The following is a 25,376-nucleotide window of genomic DNA, read 5'->3' as shown; positions in this document are numbered from 1 at the left end:
ATGATAGTTCAGGACCTATTAGGTTGGCAACTCTCTTTTGAACCTTGTCTAGGAGTGAGAGACTAGTAGCAGATGCACCGGCCCAAATATGACAACAATACTCCATACATGGGCGAATGGTGGCCTTATAGAGGTACAGGATACTTTCAGGGGTCAGTAGCTTTCTAGCACGGTAGAGAGAACCTACCTTTTTTGCAGCGGTCCTGGCAATGTTCTCAATGTAATTGTTCCAACTCATGTTTCCTGTGAACCTTAGGCTGAGGAGTTTAAAAGATGTGCTTTCAGATAAAGAGTCTTTGGCCATTGCTATTGGTGGTAGAGAAGGTTTCTTGTAGTTATTGAATGAAACTAGTTTAGTCTTGGCAGCATTGAATGTGACCATCCATTTTTGTCCCCATTCCACTACAGATTGGAGGTCATCCTCTAGTGTTTCTGCCATTTCTTTAGATATGTGTTCATTTGTTTTCCTGTCGTGTCTGTTATAGAGCATGGTGTCATCAGCATATATACCCATCTCACAGACAATTTTGTCAGGGAGGTCATTTATGAATATTAGGAATAATAGAGGTCCAAGGATAGACCCCTGAGGCACTCCCACATTTGACCTAGCCGGATGGAAGAATGTCTCAAAAAGTACTTGATGTCGCTTTCTGAAAGATGTGGCATAGTCTGTTAAGCCTGTGATAAAGCCTCCATTAAAGCAACATCACATACAAAACCGATTGAAATGGGCAGAGGACAACATGAAAACGGATTTTTCCAAAGTTTTGTTCACGGATGAAGTGCGTGTCACTCTTGATGGCTAGAGTAAGAGATGAGTCCTAGATGGACGACATTGTCATCAGCATTTCAGGCGCCAAGAAGGTGGTGGTGGGATAATGATTTGGGCTGGGATTATCGGAGGTACTTTAGTTGGCCCATGGAGAGTCCCAGAAGGTGTAAAAATGACATCAAATGCCTACATAGCTTTTCTGGAGGAACACTTTAAACCATGGCTGAAGAAGCCAAGGTTGACATTCAGAAGAACCATTATTTTTATGCTCCCTCGCATGCAGCAAACAAAAGCAAAGAGTGTTTGCAACAACTGGGGTTCTCTGGGCTACGAATGATAGAATGGTCTGAAAATTCACCAGATTTTAACACAATTGAGAACCTTTGGAGTATGATGAAGCAACGCCTCTATGCAAGTGGATGCCAATTTAATAGCAAAGATGAGTTGTGGGATGCTCTCCAAGTGGTATCGTGAGGAATAACTGTTGACGAAATCACAAATTTGACTAATTCTGTGAACCAACGTCTTTTACAAGTCGTTCATAAAAAAGGATCGTATATGCCTTACTAATTATGTCAACGTAGAAATTGCTATGTAGTTATTGTGTTCTAAGCATTTTTCCTAGTTCATTTAATGTTTAAAAATTATTTCAATAAACAAGTTATGGGTATATTGTGTTTTTTTTTTTCTCAACCTTGTTAATAACTTGTCACACTGAAATCAACGGATATTCCTACCTTTGGCCATAGTTTTGCTAATACTGCTTCAAATGCATTTATTTTCTGACTGGAGTTGTTGAATAGTACTGTAAGCATTTTCTCAGTTTCATGGATTTTAATTCATTCGTTTCTTAAATATTTCAAAAAATGTAAACTTGTTAATAATTTCATGCACAGTGTATATTATATATAAACAATTCATGATATAATATTGAACAATATATCACAACTTTGATAATCTTGCTTGTTTGTACATCAAATGTATTAGGGAGTATGGGAAAAAGTGAATGAGGCAAGAAGTTATTGGAGGGGGAAAATAGCAAAGAGTAAAGTGGTGGGAGGAGGGCAATACAGAGAGTTGTAGTTGTAGCAACAGAGTAAAAGAGGAGAGTAAAAAGATGATATAATTAAATAAGTACTCATTCAATGCATAAATTGTCTGTTTTGTCAGTCACCATATCAACAAGGATTTTGATTGAATGATAAAAATATAGTTTTATTTGGTTTAAAAACAAATTATCATAATATTTTTATTTTGTCGAATTTCAATTGAGTTACTTCCTATTTGACAGCATAAAAGTTACAAAATTGGCAACAATTGAGTATTCCACTGAACTCACGCATATCTATAAAAGTGAACGTGTCTGTGTGTCTACATTTCTCTACGCAATAACTCTGTCAATTTTTAGTCTACAGACTCGAAATTTGATATACAGGGTACTGAGATTTGGGAAAATCGAAGTGATTGGTTTTCGACCAGAAATTTGGCTGTTAAGGGGTCAAAGTTCAACGATTTGACCTTTGAGAACTCTACCAAACTCCTCCGACAATTTTGGGTATAGACACTTGAAATTTTATATATGGATTCCTTGGACATGGATCTAACTTAATAACTAGATTTGAGCCCAGAACAATAAATGTTAAGGGGGTCATAATAGGGGTCAAAGTTGAAAAAAATTACCCTTTTTTTTTTTTTTTTTTTTTTTTTTTTTTTGTTTGCTCAGCATACACCTCCAAACACCCGGACAATGCCGGGCTGAAATGCTAGTTTATATATATAAAAGTGAATGTGTCCGTGTGTGTGTACATTTCCCTATGCAATAACTCTGTCAATTTTTAGTCTACAGACTTGAAATTTGATATACAGGGTACTGAGATTTGGGAAAATCTTTGATCAGTTTTCGGCCAGAAATTTGGCTTTTTTAGGGGTCAAAGTTCAAGAATTTGACCTTTGAGAACTCTACCAAACTCCTCCAAAAGTTTTGGCTCTAAACACTTGAAATTTTAGATATAGGTTCCTTGGACATGGATCTAACTTAATAACTTGATTTGAGCCCAAAACAATAAATTTTAAGAGGGTCACAATAGGGGTCAAAAGTTTTAAAAAATTGACCGTTTTTTATTTATTTATTTATTTTTATTTTTTTTTTTTTGCTCAACATACACCTTCAAACACCTGGGCAACACCAGGCTGAAATGCTAGTACATGTATATGAGTTTTTTTTCCACTCTTATTTAACCCCAATTTTGTCTAATTTGTATTTTGTAAACATTAAATTAGAGCTAAGGAGAAAAAAAATATTTATATTAGAAATGTATTTTAGTTTCTGATTCGTTATCACAATTTTTCTTTAAGAATATATGTTGAAACTAAAAAGAAGAAAGGAAAAATACCGCAACAATTAAGAATAATGGCCGAGTATTATTCAAATGCTGTGTCAGGCAACAATAACAAATCAGAAACGTTTTCCATTTTCTATTTATCTTAGGTAATAGTAAAACTCAGAGGGAAGCTGAACCGATGCCAGATGAATTACTGGAAATGTTAACTCATGAGGGGAAAGCTAATGACTCTGACGATGAGGAAGAGGAAAGCATTTTCAGACGATCTTCCTACAGTTGACCATTCGACAAGCAATTTGACTCCGGAACAACTGATCAAAAAAAAAAAAAAAAAAAAAAAAAAAAAAAAAAAAAAGCCGAATTCAAAGATTATGAGAATTTGAAAGTCTCAGTTTTTGTTGATTGATGTAAGATTCACTTATTTTATAATCATAAAAAAATACAAAATTTCATTGAAGCAAAGTTTGCAACACTGAGTGATATTTATATAGATGCTGGCAACAGTCAAATGTATACCAATAAATCAATATTTTTTATACCAAGTCATTTAAAATAACATTTCATATGGAAATCGTATAAAATTATGAAGAATGAATGCTTGTTCAGTCTTCCCCCCTAAAAAAATACAAGTAAAGAAAAATCTGTTTGATGTATGTAACCGAAAGAAAATATCATATTCCAAAAATCACACAAGTTGATCAAGTAGTTTTATAAAGGAAATAAATTTTAAGTGATTACTGAGAATTTGTAGGCATTACAACATAAATCTCACAAGTTTGATTTATCTTGAGTTATCTACCTTATTTTTTTTAGACTGTTTTTAAAATGATTCCTGACACACTCACTTATTGGTTAACTATAAATTTTGATTTTTCTCATTTAAAAAATAAAACTACTTGATCAATTTATGTAGTTTTTGGAATACGATAGTTTCTGTCAGGGGGTACATAGATCAGATTTTTTCTTTATTTTTTGTTTGTCCAGAATTTCCCCTACATTAAACAATCACTAAAAAATGTTAAATAATGACATTGATTTTGAATAACTTAATATTTTCTTGATCAAATTGTCTTTTGCATTCTTTCTTTCATATCTTTTTTGTGTTTTATACTTTTGATCTCCCCATATCATTTCTGTTTAAATTTTGCACCGTGTTCATTTCAACCCGCCCTTTCTGTGTTCTTTCTATTTTTATTCTTTCTCTTCTTTAAAGGTTTTCATGAAACTTTTAAGTCCATAAACCAATGATATTATTATAGGACCTTTTTCTATAATATTATTGAAAATAGTATAAACTATAGATTTTTTCTCATATCATAACAATCAGCATTAGTTAAGTGCATTGTTATGGAATCGTCAATCCCTATCAACGTCTATCATGTTCACTAAAGCTTTTACATTCTTGAGGAAAGGTATGAGCCAACATTTCTTATTTTGTTTTATGTGCATAGTTAATGAAAATATACATTCATACATTCCATCCCGTAACCTTTGGTTAAGACTTGGAAACAACCAGCAACAAGTAGCATAAAATGTGCTCTTAAAAAAATGGGCTTTTTTTTTTTTATTTAATCACTGCCAAAAATAATGGATAAGAAGCTTATAACGATACAAAGGGAAGCAACTCTTACTTTCTAATCTGTTTAAGATGATTCTCTTCTCACTCTTGTGCTTTGCTTTCATGGAGGATGCAAATAGATTTTTTTTTTTTTTTTTTTTTTCAGACACAGGTAAAAAATCGATGGAGAATGAATCAAGCAAATTGTCTGTGATTGTTGGTATTTATCAACCACTCTACATAAATATGATCTAACACAAGGTCATTTTTAATATGGTGGATACGCTGACTTTCTGTGGTCTGGGTTATTTAAAAAATGGGTACTAATGTACGAAAAGGATCACAAATTTCTGTCATTGGAAAATTTAGGTCACGTGATATAAGATGATCGGTATCACATCAAATGACACAGCTTCCTTTTCTGAGATCCATATGCTATTTCAATTAACCTCCAACTAAAAAAATCCATTTTTTTTTTTTTTTTTTTTTTAAACAAAACTATACTTTTTTTCTGTTTTTTAATTGATTATTTCTATTTTTAGTAACTTTATTGATGTTTAAAAATTGAACTGAGATAAACTATAATGAAAAGAAAAAAAAGTTCAGTTTTTAAAACAGTTCAAATAATTTTCTTTTCTAACAATGAAAAAATATCTTTAATAATTTCCTAATTCAATGCCATGTCATTTGATGCTATACCGGTCGTCTATTATTACGTGCCCTAAATTTTCTGATGCCAGTAGGAGACCAGAAATTTGGTATCCCTTTTGTACACTAGCACCAAAAAGTTGTCTCTATTTATTCAGCCCTTAATTTAGAAGAATCAGAAACGAGGTGAATAAATCTCAAAATAATGTTTTTTTTAAACTTCTATTTAAGGGGCATTTCATGCTGATACACCAGTTACTGTTAGATCACCAAAGTTACGCATCATTAAGCCTGATTAGTACTAAAATGGATAAACATTCAGGAATACCAGGGGCTGTATGTGCTCTCCGCTTATCTTGGCAGCATTATTTCCAGTTGTCCTGTACTTCTCCTTGCCACTGGAATTGAGCTGTACTAACTCGAGGGAAAAGTGTTGTTTAGGATTATGCAATCCTTGTTCCACAATTACACATGCAGGCACTTCTACAGGAGGTATCCATTGTTTCTCAAAGCAGAACAGACCGTTCTTTCATTCAGAAATGGGGGTGTATTTACATTGGGGAGGGGGTACTATATGTTTCTATTCTTCGTAAGTAGACTGTTTGTGATGGTTATATCTTTTTTGGACAAACTATTTTCAACCATGGCATTTTGAATTCTAAATAAGAATTCTTAGTCTATTTCTTCCTTTTGTGTTTTATTCATAACTTGAGTGAGAATTGCTAACTTTATCAAGAGTTAACGTAAATGGAACAGAACTACAATATATACAATCAAATACATGATTATCATTTTTATATTAATATGCGTGAGGTTTGTTCATTTTGTTTGCTTACACGTTACACTAGTTTCCATAGTAACAATAGCATCATAAGTGTTTGGGAATATGTAAGAGCAGACATATAGATAAGGATGGAGTTGAAAGGTTGAAACAATTAAAATGCAGAGTAGTTCATGTGTTTATTTATGAGAAGGACTGTGTTATATGAATTGAGAAATAAATTGTATTTTTTTCCTTTTTTTACTGATTAAATTAAACTTACATTATATTTTTCTAAGCATGGAAAACGTGAGAAAGAGTGTGTTATATCAATTGAGAGTGCATTTTCCTTTATTTATTAAATTAATAAAAAAAGAATAGATGAATAAAATGGATTTTTTAGCCAATGGTGATTGCTGATTGTGTTAATTTGATGTCACCATTTCTATTTATGACTACCGAAAGAGGGTGACTGGCCTCCACTCGCCTTGCCTTGCCCAGTCGTAAAATACTATTAAATATATTTTAATTCATGCAAATTTCATATTTATTATTAGTCAATTCTCTATTTAATATTATATTGTACCTAATATATAATACTGATTTCAAAAGAAAAATAAATGATTTGGGTGCCATCAGCTAGAATTGAAACCAAAACATTTAGCCTCTAACTGTATTCCCTATCATTTTCAGCTATTGACAGATAAAACATTCAAAATTATACCACTTCAAGGTATGAATGAATTTGTGCATACACAAAACTAATAGAAATCTGTTGGCATTGAAAGTTGCAACTTGCCAACATATCCATCCATCCAAACAAAGATTTTACTTGTTATAAACAATCCGTGGTGCATGATAACTATTTCCTGCTAATTTCAATGTCATGTGATGAGTAGTTTAAGAGTTTATTGGTTAAATATTCACACACACCTTCATACATTTTATATATGTAGATAAATGACTGGCTTTACTCAATCTCTATTTTCCAAGCAGGAAAGATTAAATAATTTTGAAGCATAACTTAATTTTGTGGAATTATTTTAAGGTCAAACATGAATGTCTGACCAAGCAAATCACACAAGTTTATTCATTTGATTTTGGGTATTTTCCTTAGGATCTTTTTTTGTGCAAAATATAGTTTTTAATATATTTTTAAATATTTGGATGTGTGCTTTACTTGTTTTCATCTCTTGTGCATAAAACGTAAATCAAATAATCTAAAGCAAAGGAGATTGAAGAAAATATGACCAGAACTATAATTTTTTATTAACACGCCGAAATCTTTTAGATGAAAAATTCTACTTTGGATCTACACAAAACTTTACTAAGAACAGGCCAGGTAGCATGGATGATTTTTAATCAAAGCAGGATTCTATTTATGATGCGATGTTCAATTTTGAAACAGTGTCTAAAAAAAAAAAAAAAATGATGACATCAAATAATTAGTAGAATAGTAATGCTTTTTTTTTTTTTTTTTTTTTTTTAACTGTTATTCACCTCCAAACAAGGCATATTGCAACTTGAACATAAGGAGCTACTATTTGGGACCATATCTACAAAGACACTATGTAGGGAGTCGAGCAGCAAGATGTCTATTCATAGATGTCAAGAACTGAAAAAAAATTTCATGCAAATATGAAGTTCACAAGTGATCCTTTGCCGTTTTTGATGTCTTCCTACATACAGCGCCTAGTATTTCTCATCTGGTATTGACCAGGTCCAACATTGCTAAACTTCAGTGACCTAATGAGAGCTGGTGTGTCAACATTATGCTGTATATAAGAGCTCTCGGTTGGCATATTAGTCATGACAATCAATTGTTGAGATTTCTTGTAATTGTTAAACAAAAGAAGCTTTGTTATGGCAGCGTTGAATGTTACCATCCATTTACGTCACCATTCCACTACTGACTAGAGATCTTCTAAGGTTTCGGCCATTGCTTTGGACGTGTACATTTCTTCCCTTGTGTCTGTTACATTGCGTATAATTACAAGTGTTTTTGCAATTTTAAAACTCTGTGTACCTAAAACTTAAAATGCAAAAGTCAAGTATCATGGTTCAGTTGTTCTCTAAACAGAAACATTCATTTCGAACACGCCCCCGTCTTACCAAAGAACCAACCGTTGATTTTATGAAATTATTTTTACATAATCACGAGAGTTAGTCAAGTATCATGGTTCAGTTGTACTCTAAAAAGAAACATTTATTTTGAACATCCCTCTCTCTTCTAAAAGAATCTACAGTTGATTTTATAGGCTGGTCCTTTCTGCTTGTGCAGTGATAAAACTTCTCAAATGCACATGTGATGTTAGGTATATATAAAAAAAGGAGACGATATTGTCTCCTTTTTTTGTCTGATGAGGTGGTCTCTTTGAATTGAGATTCCACTGAAATATGCGCATATGTAACCAATAATGTTTGTACAATAAACAGACTATATATATATATATATATATATATATATATATAAAAATATATATATGAGAGAGTGAGAAATAGACCAAAGGTGGACAACCATTGTGTAAGCATACCAAATTTGGTAAAACTTTTAATACAAAATCTTTGCACATACCAACAGAAATCTTGGGAGAACATTGTTAAAATTTTCCAATCAAAAATCATACAGAATCGATTAAACCAGAGTTGTTGACAGAATCAAGTTTTTATTTAAAAAATCGCTCCTTCCTCGTTGATAAGAAGGCTATATTTCTTTCTGCCATTTCAATCCACACAATTTGAAAAAAAAAAACAGGCCAAACATTTTAACCCCAGTAAAACACTATATATTTTTTTATTAGATTAATCAAACCCTTTTTTACATTTTTCCAATACATTAGTTTTCAATTAAATATTTTATTTATCTAAACTATAGCATCATATATAATTAAAAATAATTTATTAGTCATTTTTAACCCCTAAAAACAGACATGAAAATCAAAATTGGAGTATAATTATTTTACCTTCGTCTGGCTTTTTTTCTGTACAGAAGGTCTTCATGGTAGTGACAGTTGTACTCTGGCAGATGAGTCGTACCATCTGTCACCAGAGTTCTTGAGAGGAAAACTTTTGTAGTTTGTCAGCAGTTACTGGACAGAAGCAGAAATCAAAGCAAAACTTTTTTTTTTTAGTTATCCCCCCCCCCCGAGTTTGCCCATCCTTTAGTGCAGTCAAGTTATTTTATTGGATTTTCAAAGTCAGATCCAAATAACATTTAATCAAAGCTTCATTTTTAGAATTGCACGCCTGTGGAATTGTCTTCCATTTTCCTGCTTTACAGCTGACTAGAATATGGTTGTCTTCAAGTCCAGCGTAAACAAGTTTTTGATGAGCCGTTTCACTTAAGTTAACAAATTTACCGAATTTCCATTACTAACGATTACTATATTGTCTAATGGACTACTGTACACTCTTAACCCTTATCTTCGAGTGGTCTCTGGCCTTAATAAGTGGTTATGCCTATGTAAAAAAATTAAAAAAAAAAAAAAAAAAAAATCTAACAAATCAAACTTTGTTTCTGACTTGCCTATTTTCTTTGCTATTATCGTACCGTGTTATATTTGTTATAGTTTCATCTGGTACAGGCAATCCATATTATGACAAATTTTTAGCTAATCTCTGAAATATCCTAATAAGCAAAAGCAATAAACCTTAATTCAATGATGTCTCCTTCACAACTGTCTCTTTTTTTTAATTAAAAACATGCCTAAAGAAATTAGATTAAAAAGCCAAATGACTTCAATGCATCCCGGCCAACAAACAGCTAGTATGTGTATGCATGTACATATATACATATATATATATATATATATATATATATATATATATATATATATATATATATGCACACACTCCTATATTTTTTCTATTATATTGATATTTATATTTAAAACTTTTTTCTATTTATTTAAAAAGAAAATACAACTTTGTTATTTATGGGTCATGGAATTGCATTCATTTGCAAAAGATCTAGCTAATTTGCATATTCTTTTGAACATTCATTTTGATTAATTCTCCCCCCCCCCTTTTTTTTTTCAGTTTTCTTATAGGATAATCATCTTTAGTTAACTATTACGTGTAATTATGTTCATGCAGATATTCTACATGATTTATACTTGCGTAATATTTGCGTAAAAAGCTTATAGTAAAGACAAACCTCTTTCTATATATATATATTTATGTGTGCATATATATATATATTTTAAAAAATTTGCCTACCAAACTCCTCTGTCAGTTTTGGGTCTGCAGGCATGAAACTTAATATATAGGGTATTCAAACCTATGCGAAACTTTATATTTGGGTTTTAGCCAGGAAAAATCAGTGTGAAAAGTAACAAAAATGGAATTTGCCCAGTGGAGGTCAAACGATGGTATTACAAATATACATGTGTAACGTAATAGGTATTGGTTCATGTTTTAATTTTTAGCCTTGCAAACATGTCTTCATAGCTCAGACATTAACCTCAAAGGAAAAAAGTAAATCATAAGCTAAACGTTTTGTTTTTCATTTTTAAACTTTTTAAATCATGGGTCCAATATAATATAATAATAAATACGAAATCTGCATTAATCAAACTATCATATTTAAGCGTATTTTACAACTGAGCAATGCCAAGTGGTTTGCTAGTATATAATTCTTCTTTTTCATCTCAAACAAGGCATATTAAAACTTGGACACAAGGTGCTACTATATGGGACTGTGGGGAGTTGAGCAGCAAGATGTCTGTTCACATTCCATTTAAACTTCTGTAGGTTAGTAAAGTCAGGGAAGCAGGAAACAGAAGGAATTTCAAAGTATAGCCGTTTGAGAAAAGAAACTATCAGAGTAGGTTTTCCAGCATCCAAGGGCCTCAACAGTTAAGATGTGAGAGTTTGCTGCTTGCCGAGTTAGACGAGACTACTTAAATTGAGGGAGCACATGTGCTACAAGTTCATCAGTGTACATTCTGTTAAAGTATTTGTAAAACAGGCAGAAGAATGCAATATTTTGGCGATAAGACAGATGATTGTAGCTTGTCCAATAGTGCAGGACCTTAGGTTAAGGACTCTTTTGGACCATGTATAAGAGTGAGACTAGTGGTAGATTCACCAATCCAGATGTGGCAACAGTACTCCTTGCATGGACAAATTGTAGCTTTATAAAGATATAGGATACTCTCTGGTGTAAGTAATTTTCTAGCACAATAAAGGGAGTCCACTGTCTTTGCAGCAGCTTTTGCAATGTCCTTAATGTATTTCTTCCAATTCATGTTGCTTGTGAATGTTAAACTGAAGAGTTTGAAGGATAAGCTCTCAGGTGTGGTGTTATTTGTAATGACATTGGTATTTGCCTGAAGCATCCATTTACTTGAAATGGATATGGGATAGATATTGCTAATTTTATTTTTTATTGGAGATCAAAAAATGTTTCTCATGCCAAGTTTTTGCAATCCTAGTCTAAAATATAACACGTCAACAATACTGTTTGTAGATAACATGCAGCAATTGTTTATTTGTGTCAATCATGTTTGTGAATATTTAACATTTCTTCGAACTAAACAACTTTGTTTACTTATTAAACTTATAGTTTTTATATTTAAACTAGCTGGAGTAAACGTCTGCATGAGGTTCCTCGAACTTTAATTTTCAAGTCAGATTCTGAAAGTCTTTCAGTCATGAGATTTCGAAAATCCGTAAGTTAAATTTTTTTTTTTTTTTTTCGACAACAGATCTTGTGCACATTATTTGGTTATTTTTTTTTAATAGCAAATTTTATTTTTTACATACAGTTTAAAGTAAAATTATCTGCCTTATTCTGGATTGGTCCTAAATTCACGGTCAAGTTAGATTGAAGCTATCAGGGAGAACATTAGTCTTGATATGTTTTGTGGGTTTTTGATCTGTTTGATATGAAATAATGTAAAAGTGGACACAAATTTTGATGTTAATAAAATTGTGACCCACAACTACTTGATTTACACATTTTGTTTTTATTGTTTTTTTTTTAAGTTTTTTTTTATTAAATTTCTCCAGACAAGAAGTGATTTAATGTAAGGAGCTAAAAAAAAATACTGCATCATAGAAAAAGAAGAAAATAATAAGGTGGATAGATTCCAACACAGAAAACAGCAATTCTTTCTTTATTATCGAAAACATTGTTTATGGAATGTGAGAACTAAAGGACAAAATTATCTATTGAAATCCAAAATACAATAATGTAAATTATTAAAACAAACTTAAAAAAAAAAAAAAGTATATTGTAAGTTGTCTCCTCTCTAAATTTATTACATAATCAGCACTTAGGAACAGCACCCTGGACACGTCTTCCCTCCTTGAAGTCTCGCCAGCTAAGAGATAAAAAATCTTTACCCAGAATACAAATAGCTTTTTGATTTTTGTTTTAACCTTTCCAATCAAACACTTTTTAACACGTAAGAAATACAACAACTGTAATTCAGATGAATGAAAATATTTCAAAGGAAAATGTGACAGATGTGTGGATGCAACCGAAAAAAAATCTATGCAACATAAAACAATTTTGGTTTACAATTTGTATAAAAACTAACAGGGCTACTCATTGTTTCCATAAAAACACTAAAAAAAGATGTTAGTGTTAAGTTTCTCCCCCCACTCCAAGAGAATTTTATTCCTATATGAGTAGTGAAAAAACAAAACTTAAGAGGCCTTCTGAGCAGTACTGCAATCACCAAATATAATTAGGGATGCCTCCAGAGCACTACTAAAACTAAATTTCTCATCCCCTTTCTTTGTATAGAGAAATGGCAATAGTTAAGAAACAGTAAATTAAATCTGAAGTTTGTGACTTTCAATTTGAAAAAATGCTGACTCTTTTCCGAAGTTATTACATGATACTCTAAAAATCGTATTTAATTCTTGGTGACATTAAATGATGCTCTCTCCAAAAAATAATTTTTGGTGACATTAAATGATGTTCTCTCCAAAAAATAATTTTTGGTGACATTAAATGATCTCTCCAAAAAATAATTTTTGGTGACATTAAATGATGCTCTCTCCAAAAAATAATTTTTGGTGACATTAAATGATGTTCTCTCCAAAAAATAATTTTTGGTGACATTAAATGATCTCTCCAAAAAATAATTTTTGGTGACATTAAATGATGTTCTCTCCAAAAAATAATTTTTTTTTCTAAATTTTAGATGTTTTTTTCTAGGGATTAAAAAGATACCAACTTTGTAGTTGTTTGTTATGCATTTTTGAAGTTTTAGCTGGGCATACAAACATACACACAGAAATTTGCCCTTTATGTAACAGATGGTGTGATTTTCAATGATTGTAAATAAAAAAACTTTTTTTTGAAATCAAATTTAAACAAAGTAAAAAAAAAAAATTATCTTTTGAGTCATCATGACATTTTTGCTTTGACATTGTAAAAAATGATTTTACTGAATATTGGTGCTGTGATACAATTTATCACTTGGGTTTAAATCTTCCATCAACTTTTTTTTCTTTTCTGTTTTTTCTTTTTTTTCGTTTCTCTTCTGATTTTTGAAAAGCAACTTTTGCTACAACTATTTTTTTCTGCACTTTAACCGGAAATTCTTTTTGGTTCTCATTCTCAGAGTTCTAGTAGAAAAAAAAAATGGTGACAATCCAAAATTTAATTATTTTTAGACTTTTAAGATTTTTATTTTATTAAAAAATTTTATCTTTTCAAAAAGAATTCATAATGTAAGTTTTTCAAATAAAATGATAGGAAAAAAAAAAATCACTCCAAAAATGTAAAAATATTCTTAGACTGTTGTATTTTAATCTAAATATTTTCTAAAAGTTTTATGAAAACAAAATACATTCCAAAAATTCAATGTTAAAATTTATTTTTGCATTTAACAAATGGTTCCTATTAAAATTGAATATTTATAGAAAGTTTCCTTTTATTAGTAAATATAAAAAAATAAGAATTTGAAATATTGTTACTCAAACAGTCAATGTTTAAAAAAATTCAATTTAATAATTGTTTCCATAATGTTTTTTTTTTTTTTTTTTTTTTTTTTTTTGTGTTACTGTTTTTATTGAGCTTGTTTTGAATTCTGATAAAATTTTAGTTCGAAAAAATATTTAAATTTTGGATTGTTTCCTCTTTTTCCTATCATAGCTCTTCCGGAAATGAAAACATTAAAAAAAACTTCTGGTTCTCTAAAGTGCACTTGCACTATTTTTTTCTTATGAATTCCAGAAAAAAAAATACTTTTACACCAAAATGCATTAAAAAATTTTTGTTTTTATTTTATTTCAAACTTTTTTAATATCTTTTTTATTCTTCAAAGAAAAAAAAAATCATCAGTTTATAATTAACATTTTTGTTTTTACTTTTATCAGTTCTTTTTTCAAAAGATTTATCAACTGAGGTATCAGTGACATAATATGATCCTTAATTTGGATTGTTAAACTAATATATATATATATATATATATATATATATATAAATTTCTTTTATATACGTATAAATTTTTTTATATCATGTAAAATAAAAATGAATTTCTGACTAAAATGTTTTTGTTCCCTTTTTCTTTTAACTTCTGCTTTATTCAAATTCTTATAACATGTTTTTTTTCTTTTCAGTTTTATCTTTATTTTTTTTTCTTTATTTGATTTTCTTGATTGACACTCTTCCAAAATCTTGATTCTATGAACAATAATTAAAGATATCTTCATTGTTAGCTTTATATATAATATCTTAAATAACACAAAGTTATCAAAGAAAACGTTCAACACTATTAAAAAGAGCAATTAAATATATATTCAATAAAAGATGAGGAATACAAGCTACATATAACTTTATTATATCATTAGATCTCTCTTAGTTTTTCCGTATTGATTTGGTATAATAAAGTTATATGTAACATCTGGGCAAGAGCTGCTCCAAGCTTCCTATCCTGTTGACAGTTTGAAACAGACTTTGTAATCTAGTAGGCAATGCTCTTTTCTCTTCTCTGCAAAGTCTTTCTTACAGAAATGTTGAGCCTGTTACTATTTTCATGGCAAGTATTCAACTGAGCTTCAATCTATGGTTCCCCCCTTGTTAATCTTGCACAAAAAATACTTATCTAACCAAAATCGCTATCAATAAATCCCCCCACTCTCTATCAATCAGTGCCTAAACCAATACTCTCAACCACTTTCAATAATATTTGCAAATGAATTTGTGTTACTGCAACAGTCGTTTACCATTGACCTCTTACTAGTAACGACCATTGAACTTAACTGGAATCTGGGTGGCAATAGCCTCCCCAAGGTCTCAGTACTTTCCACATTCATCCAGTGGAGGTCTGATGAGTGCTTTCTCTTCTCAGTCTTTCCATGCCCCTTATCATTATTATTATTACCAAATGATTCTGAGTTGTTTTGTAAGTCAAACGATAAAAAGTAAGGAAGAAGTTTGCAATAAAATTTGTAAACGCAACTCAATGGCAAGTTACAGCTTTTTATAACGAAGGTAATTTTACGAACTTTCATGACGTTCAAGCATGGATGAATATTAGTGTATCTTTAACATTTTTAAATTACTCTAACTTTAATGTTACTTTTATTTTTCTGCAGACAGCTTATGGAAAGTAAAGGCTTTTTCTGGGTAAAGTGAATGACCGTGCTACTTAGTCCTGCTTTCCTCTCATCAGGGGGAATTCCCTCACACAAAAAGTGGAAAGGTGGAGTCCTTTGACAATGCATTAAAATAAATCTCATAAAACATCAATGGCCAATATTTACGCAACCTGCCAGCATATGCCAACAAAATGCCAATATTATCTCTTGAAATCGCTATCAAGTTAGATTTGAAAACTTTTTGTTCATTAAAAAATTTTAGATTAAAGTGGTGCTTACAGTTTCATTAAATTCGGATAATTCTATGATTTTTGGCAATTAAAATAAATTGATACAGATTAGGTGTTCTTTGTATCATAGATTATAGAGAGAAACATGAGTACCTAGCGCTGGTATTTGGGTAAACCATTATTTTTTTCGCCATAGTCAAAAAACAAATGAAAAAAATTGACCAAAACGTGTGAACCAAAACGAGGAAATTCAATATTAGAGCGAAATTCCAAAATCAAAATATTAAATTTCAAGTAAAACCAATGGTACCTGCTTAATTACCATGTCGCAATAATGAACATATCCAAAAATGTTGAAAAACGATAAGGTAGAAAATTAATTCTTAGTTGTGCTATTAATTCCATACTTAGTGGAGTGGAATTAAAAGAAGCAATTGTTGCGTGAGATAAAGTATCAGCTACAACGTTTTCTTGTTCTTTTACATACTGTATATCGGTAGAATATTGAGCTATATAGTCAAGATGTCGTATTTCTGGTGGACCGTATTTGTCGACGTGTGTGTAGAGCAAATATTAGGGGTTTATGATCCGTATAAATGGAAAATTTTCTGCCTTTGAGGAGATGTTTAAAGTGCTTAATTACAAGTAACTCTCTCAAGAAAGTGCTATATTTAGTCTGCGCTTTGTTTAACTTGGCAGAGAAGAATGAAATAAGGGTCATTTTGTTGTCAGAAATTTGGTGAATGACAGCTCCTACTGCTATTTCCGATGCGTCCGTCGTAAGTTTAAGTTCCGTTGTATCACTATCATGGATATATGTAAGTTTGGTGAAGTTTGCCAAAGCAGTTTTTGATTGTTCGAAGGCCTGTAGTGCAGGTCCTTCCAAAACTAACTGTTGGTTTTTGGATCGGTTTTTTAACAAGTCCGTTAAAGGTGTGAGTAACATGGAACAGTTAGGCAAAAAGCGTCGGTAATAGTTAATTATGCCTACAAAACGGTGTACTTGTCTGACAGATGTCGGTAGAGGGAAATTTGAAATGGCACTTTTTCAGGCAAAGGGGAGATTCCATCCTTGTCGATTAAATGACCGAGAAATTGAACTTCCTGGTGGCCAAAAACACATTTATCGGTGTTTAGTTTCAGACCAAAATGTGACAGTCTTTCGAAAGTTTGTTCCAGGTGTAGCCGGTGTTCTTTGAGGTTTCTGCTAGCGATTAAAGCGTCGTCCACATATGCGAATATGAACGGCAGACCTCTGAAAACTTTGTCAATCAAACGCTGGAAAGTTTGACAGGTGTTTCTCAGTCCGAAAGGCATCCTTAAGAACTCGTAAAGGCCAAATGGTGTGGTTAGTGCAGTTTTATGAATGTCTTCTTCTGCGACTGGAATTTGAAAATATGCCTTTACGAGGTCCAGCTTGGAGAAAATTGTGGCGCCTTGGAGTCCATTGGCGAAGTCATGGATATGGAGGATAGGATATCTATCCGGAACTGTTTAAGCATCTAAAATCTCCACATGGGCGCCATGTGGTGTTGTCAGCTTTCTGTACCATGTGGAGTGGTGATGACCAAGCACTTTTCGAGGGCCGTATTATCCCCATGTGGAGTAGGCTTTGCCAATTTGTATTTATCCGGTTTCAAGTGTCTGGGGGTTGAATAGATGGGCGGTCCTTAATATAGTGCTTAGCGCTATGCTTGATGGGATCCATGTTTTTAAACAGCTGGGAAAGTTGAGGAAATTTTTGGAGTAACTGGGGGACGTGTAAATCTTCGGGTTGAGCAGTGCTGATTCCGGCGGTTAAAAATTTCGAGGTAGTTCCTCTCACCAAAATCTTCGTTTCGTTGTCCGTCAATGTGTGAGTAGTCATGTCGACAGACAGGTTGAACTGGGCTAAAAAGTCCGCCCCCAAAATTGGAGTGGTCACGCTGGCTATGGTGAAATTCCATAAAAAATTCCTTCGCATTCCAAGGTTTAAATTTAAAGTTTTCTCGCCAAAAGTGGGTATTTTTGTACCATTGGCGGCTTGTAGGCTGAAAAATTGGGTCCCTGTTGGGTGGCCATGCGGTGTCGGTATGACGCTGATTTCCGCTCCGGTGTCTATTAAAAAGTTATATCTGTGAATTTTGTCACTGATATAAAACAGACAACCTTTTTTTGTGCTCCAGCTACAGTCGTTGCCGTTACTGGCTGGAAAGTTCATTTCCCTATGCTAGTTTTTTGAACGCGCAGGGTGTAGTGCATTTTCTCGCATCGGCACCGAATCTCCTGTGTTAGAAGCAAACATCTTGTCTATCTCATGACGTGGACCGGTTCCTGCTTAAACTTCTTCGCCTGTAACTTTGTCGTGTGTCGTTGTAGTTTCTGGGATAATGTCGACGCGTTTGAAGTACGTCGGCTAGCTACTTCGAAAGCTTTTCAACCGTAGACTTTAATTCTAATTCCCCGTCTCGGTTTTGGTCAGGTTGCCGTTGGTGGGCATATACTTGTCAGCTCTGGGAACTTTTGTGAATTCTGTCGGCTATGTCGGCAAGCTTTTCTGTTGCCGTCTCCTCCAACATTGGAGTGAGGCTTTGCTTGGTAGTTGGGGGTAATTTACCCAACCATAGACTCTTCTTGATGCTGTCCGACATTTTGTTGTCTCCCAACAAGGCTTTCATATGGCGGAGTAGTTGTGAAGATGTACGATCTCCTAACTCAACTTGTGTGAATAAGTTACGAAGCATGGCTTTGTTGGAAACACCGGTTCATTGCAGGATTGCTTGTTTCAGCGTGTCGTATGGTCTTTCCTCAGGTACATTTTCGAGAAAATCTGTGACTTCCTCTACCACCTTCAATGGCAGTTTTTCCACTAGGTAACAATAATGCGCTCATTGTGACATTACCCGTTTAGTGTCAAATATGGCCTGTAATTGGATGAACCATATTTTTGTATTTGTCGGGTTGAAGGGTGGAATATTTAATGCTATGGTTTCGTTGTAGGAGTCCGTCTGTTGAAGTTCCATTTTGTTTTTTTGTTTTTGTTTTTTGTTGAAATTTTTATCCTGTGCGCGGTTTGAAAATATTCCTCCACATGCCGTGGATTTGTGTGGAAGAGTTTAGTTTACACCGCATGTTTCGTTCAAACACATTCATTTCATTTTAAAATAACGGGGTCACCATCGTTTGTTGCGGGCCAGGATATAAATATCCTAACTCGCTACAAAAGAAAATAATGAAACAAATGGAAAGAAGGAAACAAAACTCAGTTGCTGGATAAAATAAACATGTCGTTTATTTTCTGTCGAAAATAAAGGGGTTTAGGTGGAACAAGTGTTCATTCAGTCGTTGACGGCTACGCGAGTGGAAAAGAATGAAGTAGAGGACGAGAAATGGTAGTCCCGCATGTAGAAAGGGAAAGAGAGAGGGAGAGAGTGTGTTGGCCTCAGCAAAGCCACGCATTCATGATAGCAGTCGTCCACGTGGAAAAGTCTTCAAGCCCAGAGCTGTGGACGCGAACTTGCCTGGTTGACGTACCAAGGCAAAAAGGGAAGAAAGAGGAAGTTGAATGGTGTTGTTGACTTTTTTACCGGGGTCAGCATTCTGACTGCGCATGTCTAGAATTCCTTTCAGGGTAAGTGACGTTTCCCATGTGTGCGTACATGTGCGTGTATGTGTGTGTGTGTGTGTGTATGCACATGAATGTGAGTGTATATACGTGAACGTGAATATATGTACGTGTCTGTGCGTATGTGCGTGCATACATGTGTGTGTGTGTGTATGTGAGGAAAAACATGTTCGAACATTAGCAATAATTTAAAATTGTTAAAAAATAAACAGATTAGTTCGTTTCCTAACAGGGGAGGTAATTAGTTTCTGAAAACTGAAAATTTTAGGCAAATTACTTCCTTTGTTTTTTTCTTTTTCTTCCAAACAAATATGGCAAAGCACTTTTTCGATGAAACTTGAAAATTCTTGTTTTATTAATTACTGCAGTTATATCTAACTAATTAAAATATGGTAATTAAGTATAATGTGGGTACGTTGCCCTCAAACCGTGTTCGTTACCATTCAAACCTCGCTCGGACCTCCAGGCCAAACAATGCTTGCTTCTTGTTTTTTTAACTGTTCATTTTGTCTCCCACAAAATCAACAACATCCTGTCGTCTCGACACAAGCTTAAAAGTCTTTTATCACCACCATGGGGCCCACATGTCCATCTTACTCAGCATGCTTTCTTTTTTTCTCCACAAGCCAGTTGTATCCAGCCATTTCTAGTCTTCTTTCCTGATGTGCACTTTGCTTTTCATCGACCACGTATAGAGTCCTTTTTTCTTTTGCTGATTTGCATAGTATTTGAACAGCTGCTGCTGCTAATACCTTCGCTAGTCATCTATCCTTTCTCTGCTGCTGATATTTTCCCACGCGCTCATACATTAAATAGATATAAAACGTAAGTAGATAACATCATTGTTGAGTGAAAATCGATTTTTTTGACTTCCAAATAATTACAACGAAGCACCAAAAACACAAATCAAAAAGTCTTCTCTGATTAAGATGAATTCCATTAAAAGTCCCAGAGAAATGAAATGAAAATGATTTTTATTCATCATTTAATAAAAAACAAAATGCAGCAATACTACGTTTTCAAATCTTTCCATTTTAACCTTACGAAATAATGATTTCAATGATATGCATACTCATATTCAAATTTAAACTTTCTGAGAAAGTTTAGATTTTCTTTTGGAACACTTATGATTTTTATATAGTTCCAGATTCACAATGAAAAATAAAGTTAGAAATTCTGAGCCCAGCAAATAATTCTGAAAAAGACAGCTTTCATCTTTCTTGCAATTATCTTCTGTGAAAAGAAAAACAATTACAAAAGTGTACACTGTTGAAATTACCATTTTTATGAGATAATATTATGAAAGAATTGCTGAATGCAGTTATTACCAATAATACCAGAACATTTTTCCAAACTAGATTAAATACAATCGTCATTACCCAATCAAATCAAACCATACCTTTGGCCTCATCATTTGCTGTCCAATCATTTCAATTCAAGCTTCAGACTAAATTAATCTAAACCAATCATTTCTATTTATTCTTCCAGACTAAGTGGCTATTGACCAATCATTTCAATCTGTACACTCTAACAAGGTTAATAGGTTGTTTCCTTTACTTTTATCATAAACGCTTATCAATGGCAAATAAAAGATTGATTGGAAAATGGAAATACAAAAGGCTTTTCTATAATAAAACTGTGAATATCAACTTATTTGTATTAGTTCTACAGTGAAATATAAAGTTTATCTACTTGTGCATTCATAAACCTGATGTATTAATTTATCTTGTTGGATTTTCGAAGTTAGACGCAAATAGCAATCCATCTGATGTATGGATACTTGATTCAGACTAGTCTATTTTTATTTTTATTTCATTTTTATTAGCAAGAATTTATTTCATTTTATTTTCATCTTTTCTGAAAATACTTCTTCCAGATAAGAAAAAAACTATTAAAGTGGAGAGATTTTCTTATTCACAAAACAGAATAAAAGAAAATCATCATTATCATTATCAGCAGCAGCAGTTTAATGTCAATTTTACATGCTGGTATGTGTTGTGTGCAATTATGCTGAGTTCTTTCCATTTAATACTTCATATATATATATATATATATATATATATATATATATATATATAAAGAACAAGTAGTTAATAAAACATGTTAAAAACACTTTGAAAAAGAGTTAAAAACATATTTAATTTTAAAAAGGAAACATAAAATAAGTGAATAGTCCTATCTAGAACCATCCACTAATTTAGTGTTTCCTTTTTAAAATTAAATATGTTTTTAACTCTTTTTCAATGTGTTTTTAACATGTTTTATTAACTACTTGTTCTTATTATAGTTCTATCTCCTATTTGGTTTTATCGAGCTTTTACATCTGGTTGAGATTACTTTATAAATATTAATTCTTTAATATTTTTAATTTACTTCAGTTTTGCCATCTTGGATCAGTTTGGTAAACTTAACTGTAATTCTTATTTTATATGTATACTTTTTAATAGTATATATATATATATATATATATATATATATATATATATATATATATATATATATATATATATATATACAATAAAAATATTTTTAAGCTCAATGGAAATAAATTTCACTTTCAGAAATATATATATATGTATATGTATATATTATTACATAAAAGGGACTTTGTGTGTATGTCTGCGTGTGTGAGTTTGTATGGACTCGAAAACGGCTGCGCCAATTTTTATGCAATTTCACATGAAGGTACGTTATCTGCCTGGCAGTGTTCTTAGATAGGTTTTGTATTGGAACAGGATAAGTATCGATAAGTGATAATTGAAATAATCAGATGAAAGAATATACAGACGATTTCGACCAAAGTTAGTACTTTACACAGCCTAACATGGATTTGAGAAGTTTTATTATCACACAAGCCGAAAGCCTCAACAAATAAAATCAACAGTAAATTCTTGGATATGGTATTCGAAATGAAAGCATGACACTTGACGTTTTCATTTTAAAATTTAATTCAGACCATTATATATAAAAAATAATTTGTATAAAATTAGCTTCTCTACAGTGCAATGTAGGCTACAATGTATTGTGAACTAAATTGCTGCGGAAAGGCAACTAGAATAAACAATCAATTGATTTGATTGAAAAATGGGCGATTTCACCGATTTCGATAACAATAAAAATATGGGTGTGTGAAATATTCAATCCCGGGCGATGTTGGGTCTCCCTGCTAGTATATATATATATATATATATATATATATATATACTGTGAAAGCAAAATCAAGACTTCAAAAAGGGTGTTGATGGCAACAAAAAGTGTATTTCATTTTACGTTGCAATTTTTTCCATGTCCAGTTAAACGATTTCAAACATTATATCGTTTGAAAATTTTTCCAAAACCAGCATTTCTTCAGACTTTATGAATAAACACACTTTTGACAATAGAGCATTTTTCAAGAGGAAGAAAAAAGAAAGAAAAAGGAAAAATTCCCTTAACGGGAAAAGCATGTGAGAAACATTTACCTTTGCTGTAGCTATGGAAAATCCCATTTAAATATTAATTTATCACCTAATTTTCGTATCCTTATTTAAGAACAGAGTCATGAGAAGTTTTCACAGAAAACCCTAAGCTATTTAAAAAAAATTTTTCATATATCCCATTCGTTGAGTTCCTAAATTAGATCTCGCTGTTTCTTTATTTCCCAATAATTAATTTTTTTTAAAAAGAGTTTTTTTAATTTTTATTTCTATATTTATAGTAAGGCCGTAACAACCTTGCAATAGCGTTACGGTTAATTTTAGTTTCGTATTAGTGGCAAGTAATGTTTACAGATTATCGTTATTATAGTACTTAGATTTAAGACCATTTTAGGTTTATAGTTTAATGGAATATAAGAATAAATAAAAAACTGTATTATATATATAAATCCTTGTACAACATTTCGGGTGAGGTATTCTAATCTATTTATCATTATTTAATGTTTTAAAATTTATTATCATTCTACTTGAATATGTTTTTATATCGTTTCTAAAGCAAATTATGAAGGGAGATAATCCAGTTATATGGTTAATTGCTACTAGTTAATTCTGTTGGAAACTGGGTCGATTTTTACTTCCTATAACAGCTAAAGGGAGATAATTCAGGCCGTTTGATGTTTTCGGTTCATTGATTACTAGAAGGCGTCTGTGATTTAATAATTAATTTAATCAGACAGATCCAGAACGTGCTACGATGGCTTATTTAACAAATTAAGGATATAAATTATGTTTTTAATCTTAAAAAATTGGTTTTTACCCATGGGCTTAACCCACATCTGTTATTAATCACTTATGCTGCTCATGTCTTATAATTCATGTGTTGTATTCTTGGGTATCTAAATAAAACATTATATATCCACTAGTTATTATTCTTAGTCAAGGGTTGCTTTGTTGACTGGGTTCGAATCTATTGACCAGCAGAACTTATCACTTTCTACACTGATGATTGCACAAATATGGAACACTGATGTTTGTAGGTAAATAAATTAATATTTATTTTAAAAAATGTATATTTCTAATCTGATTCCAATATGGTGGGAGGTGTTTTTCACCACCACACTAATTATACATTATTCTTGAATATCAATCGATTAGTGTAAAGTAATTCAACAAACAATTTAAACATTCCTATTTTAGAAAATAATTTCATTACAAAATTAAAGTCACAAAAATTAATTTCCGTTTCTTCATAAACAAATTAGTGATTTTTTTTCTTTTATTTCCGGCCAACTCCAGGTAGATACAACTATGAGTACTACTCGTGCCTGTTAAAAGTAATAAAGGCAAAGAAAACTGCACCAAAACATTGCTCAGATGCATGAAGGTCAAGCAAAGTAGAAATGGGAGGGACATTACTGCTGAAACTGTGGTCCTGTTGAGGGAAGAGGGAGATTTTAGGACGAATCAGAAGAACAGGTGACTAGAAGTCCACAGCAAAAAGCATTCTATTTTCCTAAAAATATAAAAAGAAAGAAATTAATAAATATTTCATAAAGTAATATATTTTTTGTGACACTAAAAACAAATTCAAAACCGTTAAACAATAAAATTATATTTATTATTTTATGCTTTTTTACAAAAAATAATTAAGTGTAATGTGAATTTTGGTAATTCAGAAGCATAGGCGACCCTAAATGTGATCGTACTTGTGTCAGATGAAAACCTAGCCTTGATGTGAAAATGTTCCGACTATCCAACCTGACTTCCTGTTTTAGTTTTAAATATGTAAAATATATTTAAGAAAAAAAAAATGAATAAAAATGAGTTCAAAAGTTTCACATGTTCTCTTTCGTGGCAATTTGCTTATTTATTTTAAAACTAAAACAGGAAGTCCGGTTTGGTAATCAGAATATTTACACACCGAGGTTAGGTTTTCACCTGACATCGATATGGTCGCACTTAGAGTCACCTATGCTTCTTAATTGTCGTTAATTTTTTATCTGACACTGTTTGCTATAGACTTTGAGTCACCTGTTATTTTTATTCACCGATTTTGGCTTTATCTCTCTTATTATATGGGATTATCAGTGCAGTGTTACACACGCGTTAACATGTAGACACTGTCGTAAGAAACAAAAACACGAAACAAAGATACTATATGAGATACATAGATATTCAAATATTCCATTTAACCTCTCCTTTATATCTCAAACACTGAGTTAGTAAAGAAGTTATTATATTATTTTCCTCTCTCTAATCGACCACTTAAATATGTTATAGTACACCTTTCTTGGGGTATCCAGGGCTTACTGGATTCCAGGATAGGAATTAATCTAGTCTGGTGGAGTATCTTGCCAGTATGAGGTAGCCATACAGAAGGGATTTTATTTGAGTTGCAAATACAATGTTTTTTTTTAATATTTAGTCAGGGTTTACTTGAAGTGAAAAATATCCTTGTGCCAGGATGTCTTAACAAACCCTTGTA

The 25,376-nt window shown here is 32.0% G+C and overlaps 2 protein-coding genes across 6 annotated transcripts in view; both read left to right on the top strand.

The window, feature by feature from the left end:
• Positions 1-3,652, top strand: part of LOC145277480 (solute carrier family 35 member H1-like) — an 80,797-nt gene extending 77,145 nt beyond the window's left edge. For 4 of the 5 annotated variants that reach the window (XM_080128852.1, XM_080128854.1, XM_080128851.1 and 1 more), the window contains one exon: positions 3,261-3,576. In XM_080128852.1, coding sequence (XP_079984978.1) covers positions 3,261-3,394 — 134 coding nt within the window. In that variant the 3' untranslated portion in view covers positions 3,395-3,576. Of the gene's footprint in view, positions 1-3,260 lie in introns of all 5 variants that reach the window. The other variant, XM_080128849.1, reaches the window with a different exon arrangement.
• The window catches only part of LOC145277481 (uncharacterized), a 367,340-nt gene that overhangs the window by 222,241 nt on the left and 119,723 nt on the right, over positions 1-25,376 (top strand). The gene's annotated exons all lie outside the window — the stretch shown is intronic.

This window comes from Euprymna scolopes, chromosome 6 (assembly GCF_053919585.1).
Source record: "Euprymna scolopes isolate OS-2025 chromosome 6, ASM5391958v1, whole genome shotgun sequence".
In the NCBI taxonomy this organism is placed as follows: Eukaryota; Metazoa; Mollusca; class Cephalopoda; order Sepiida; family Sepiolidae; genus Euprymna; species Euprymna scolopes.
Note: the sequence above shows the minus strand (reverse complement) of the source record. Positions and strands in the feature narration are given on the sequence as shown.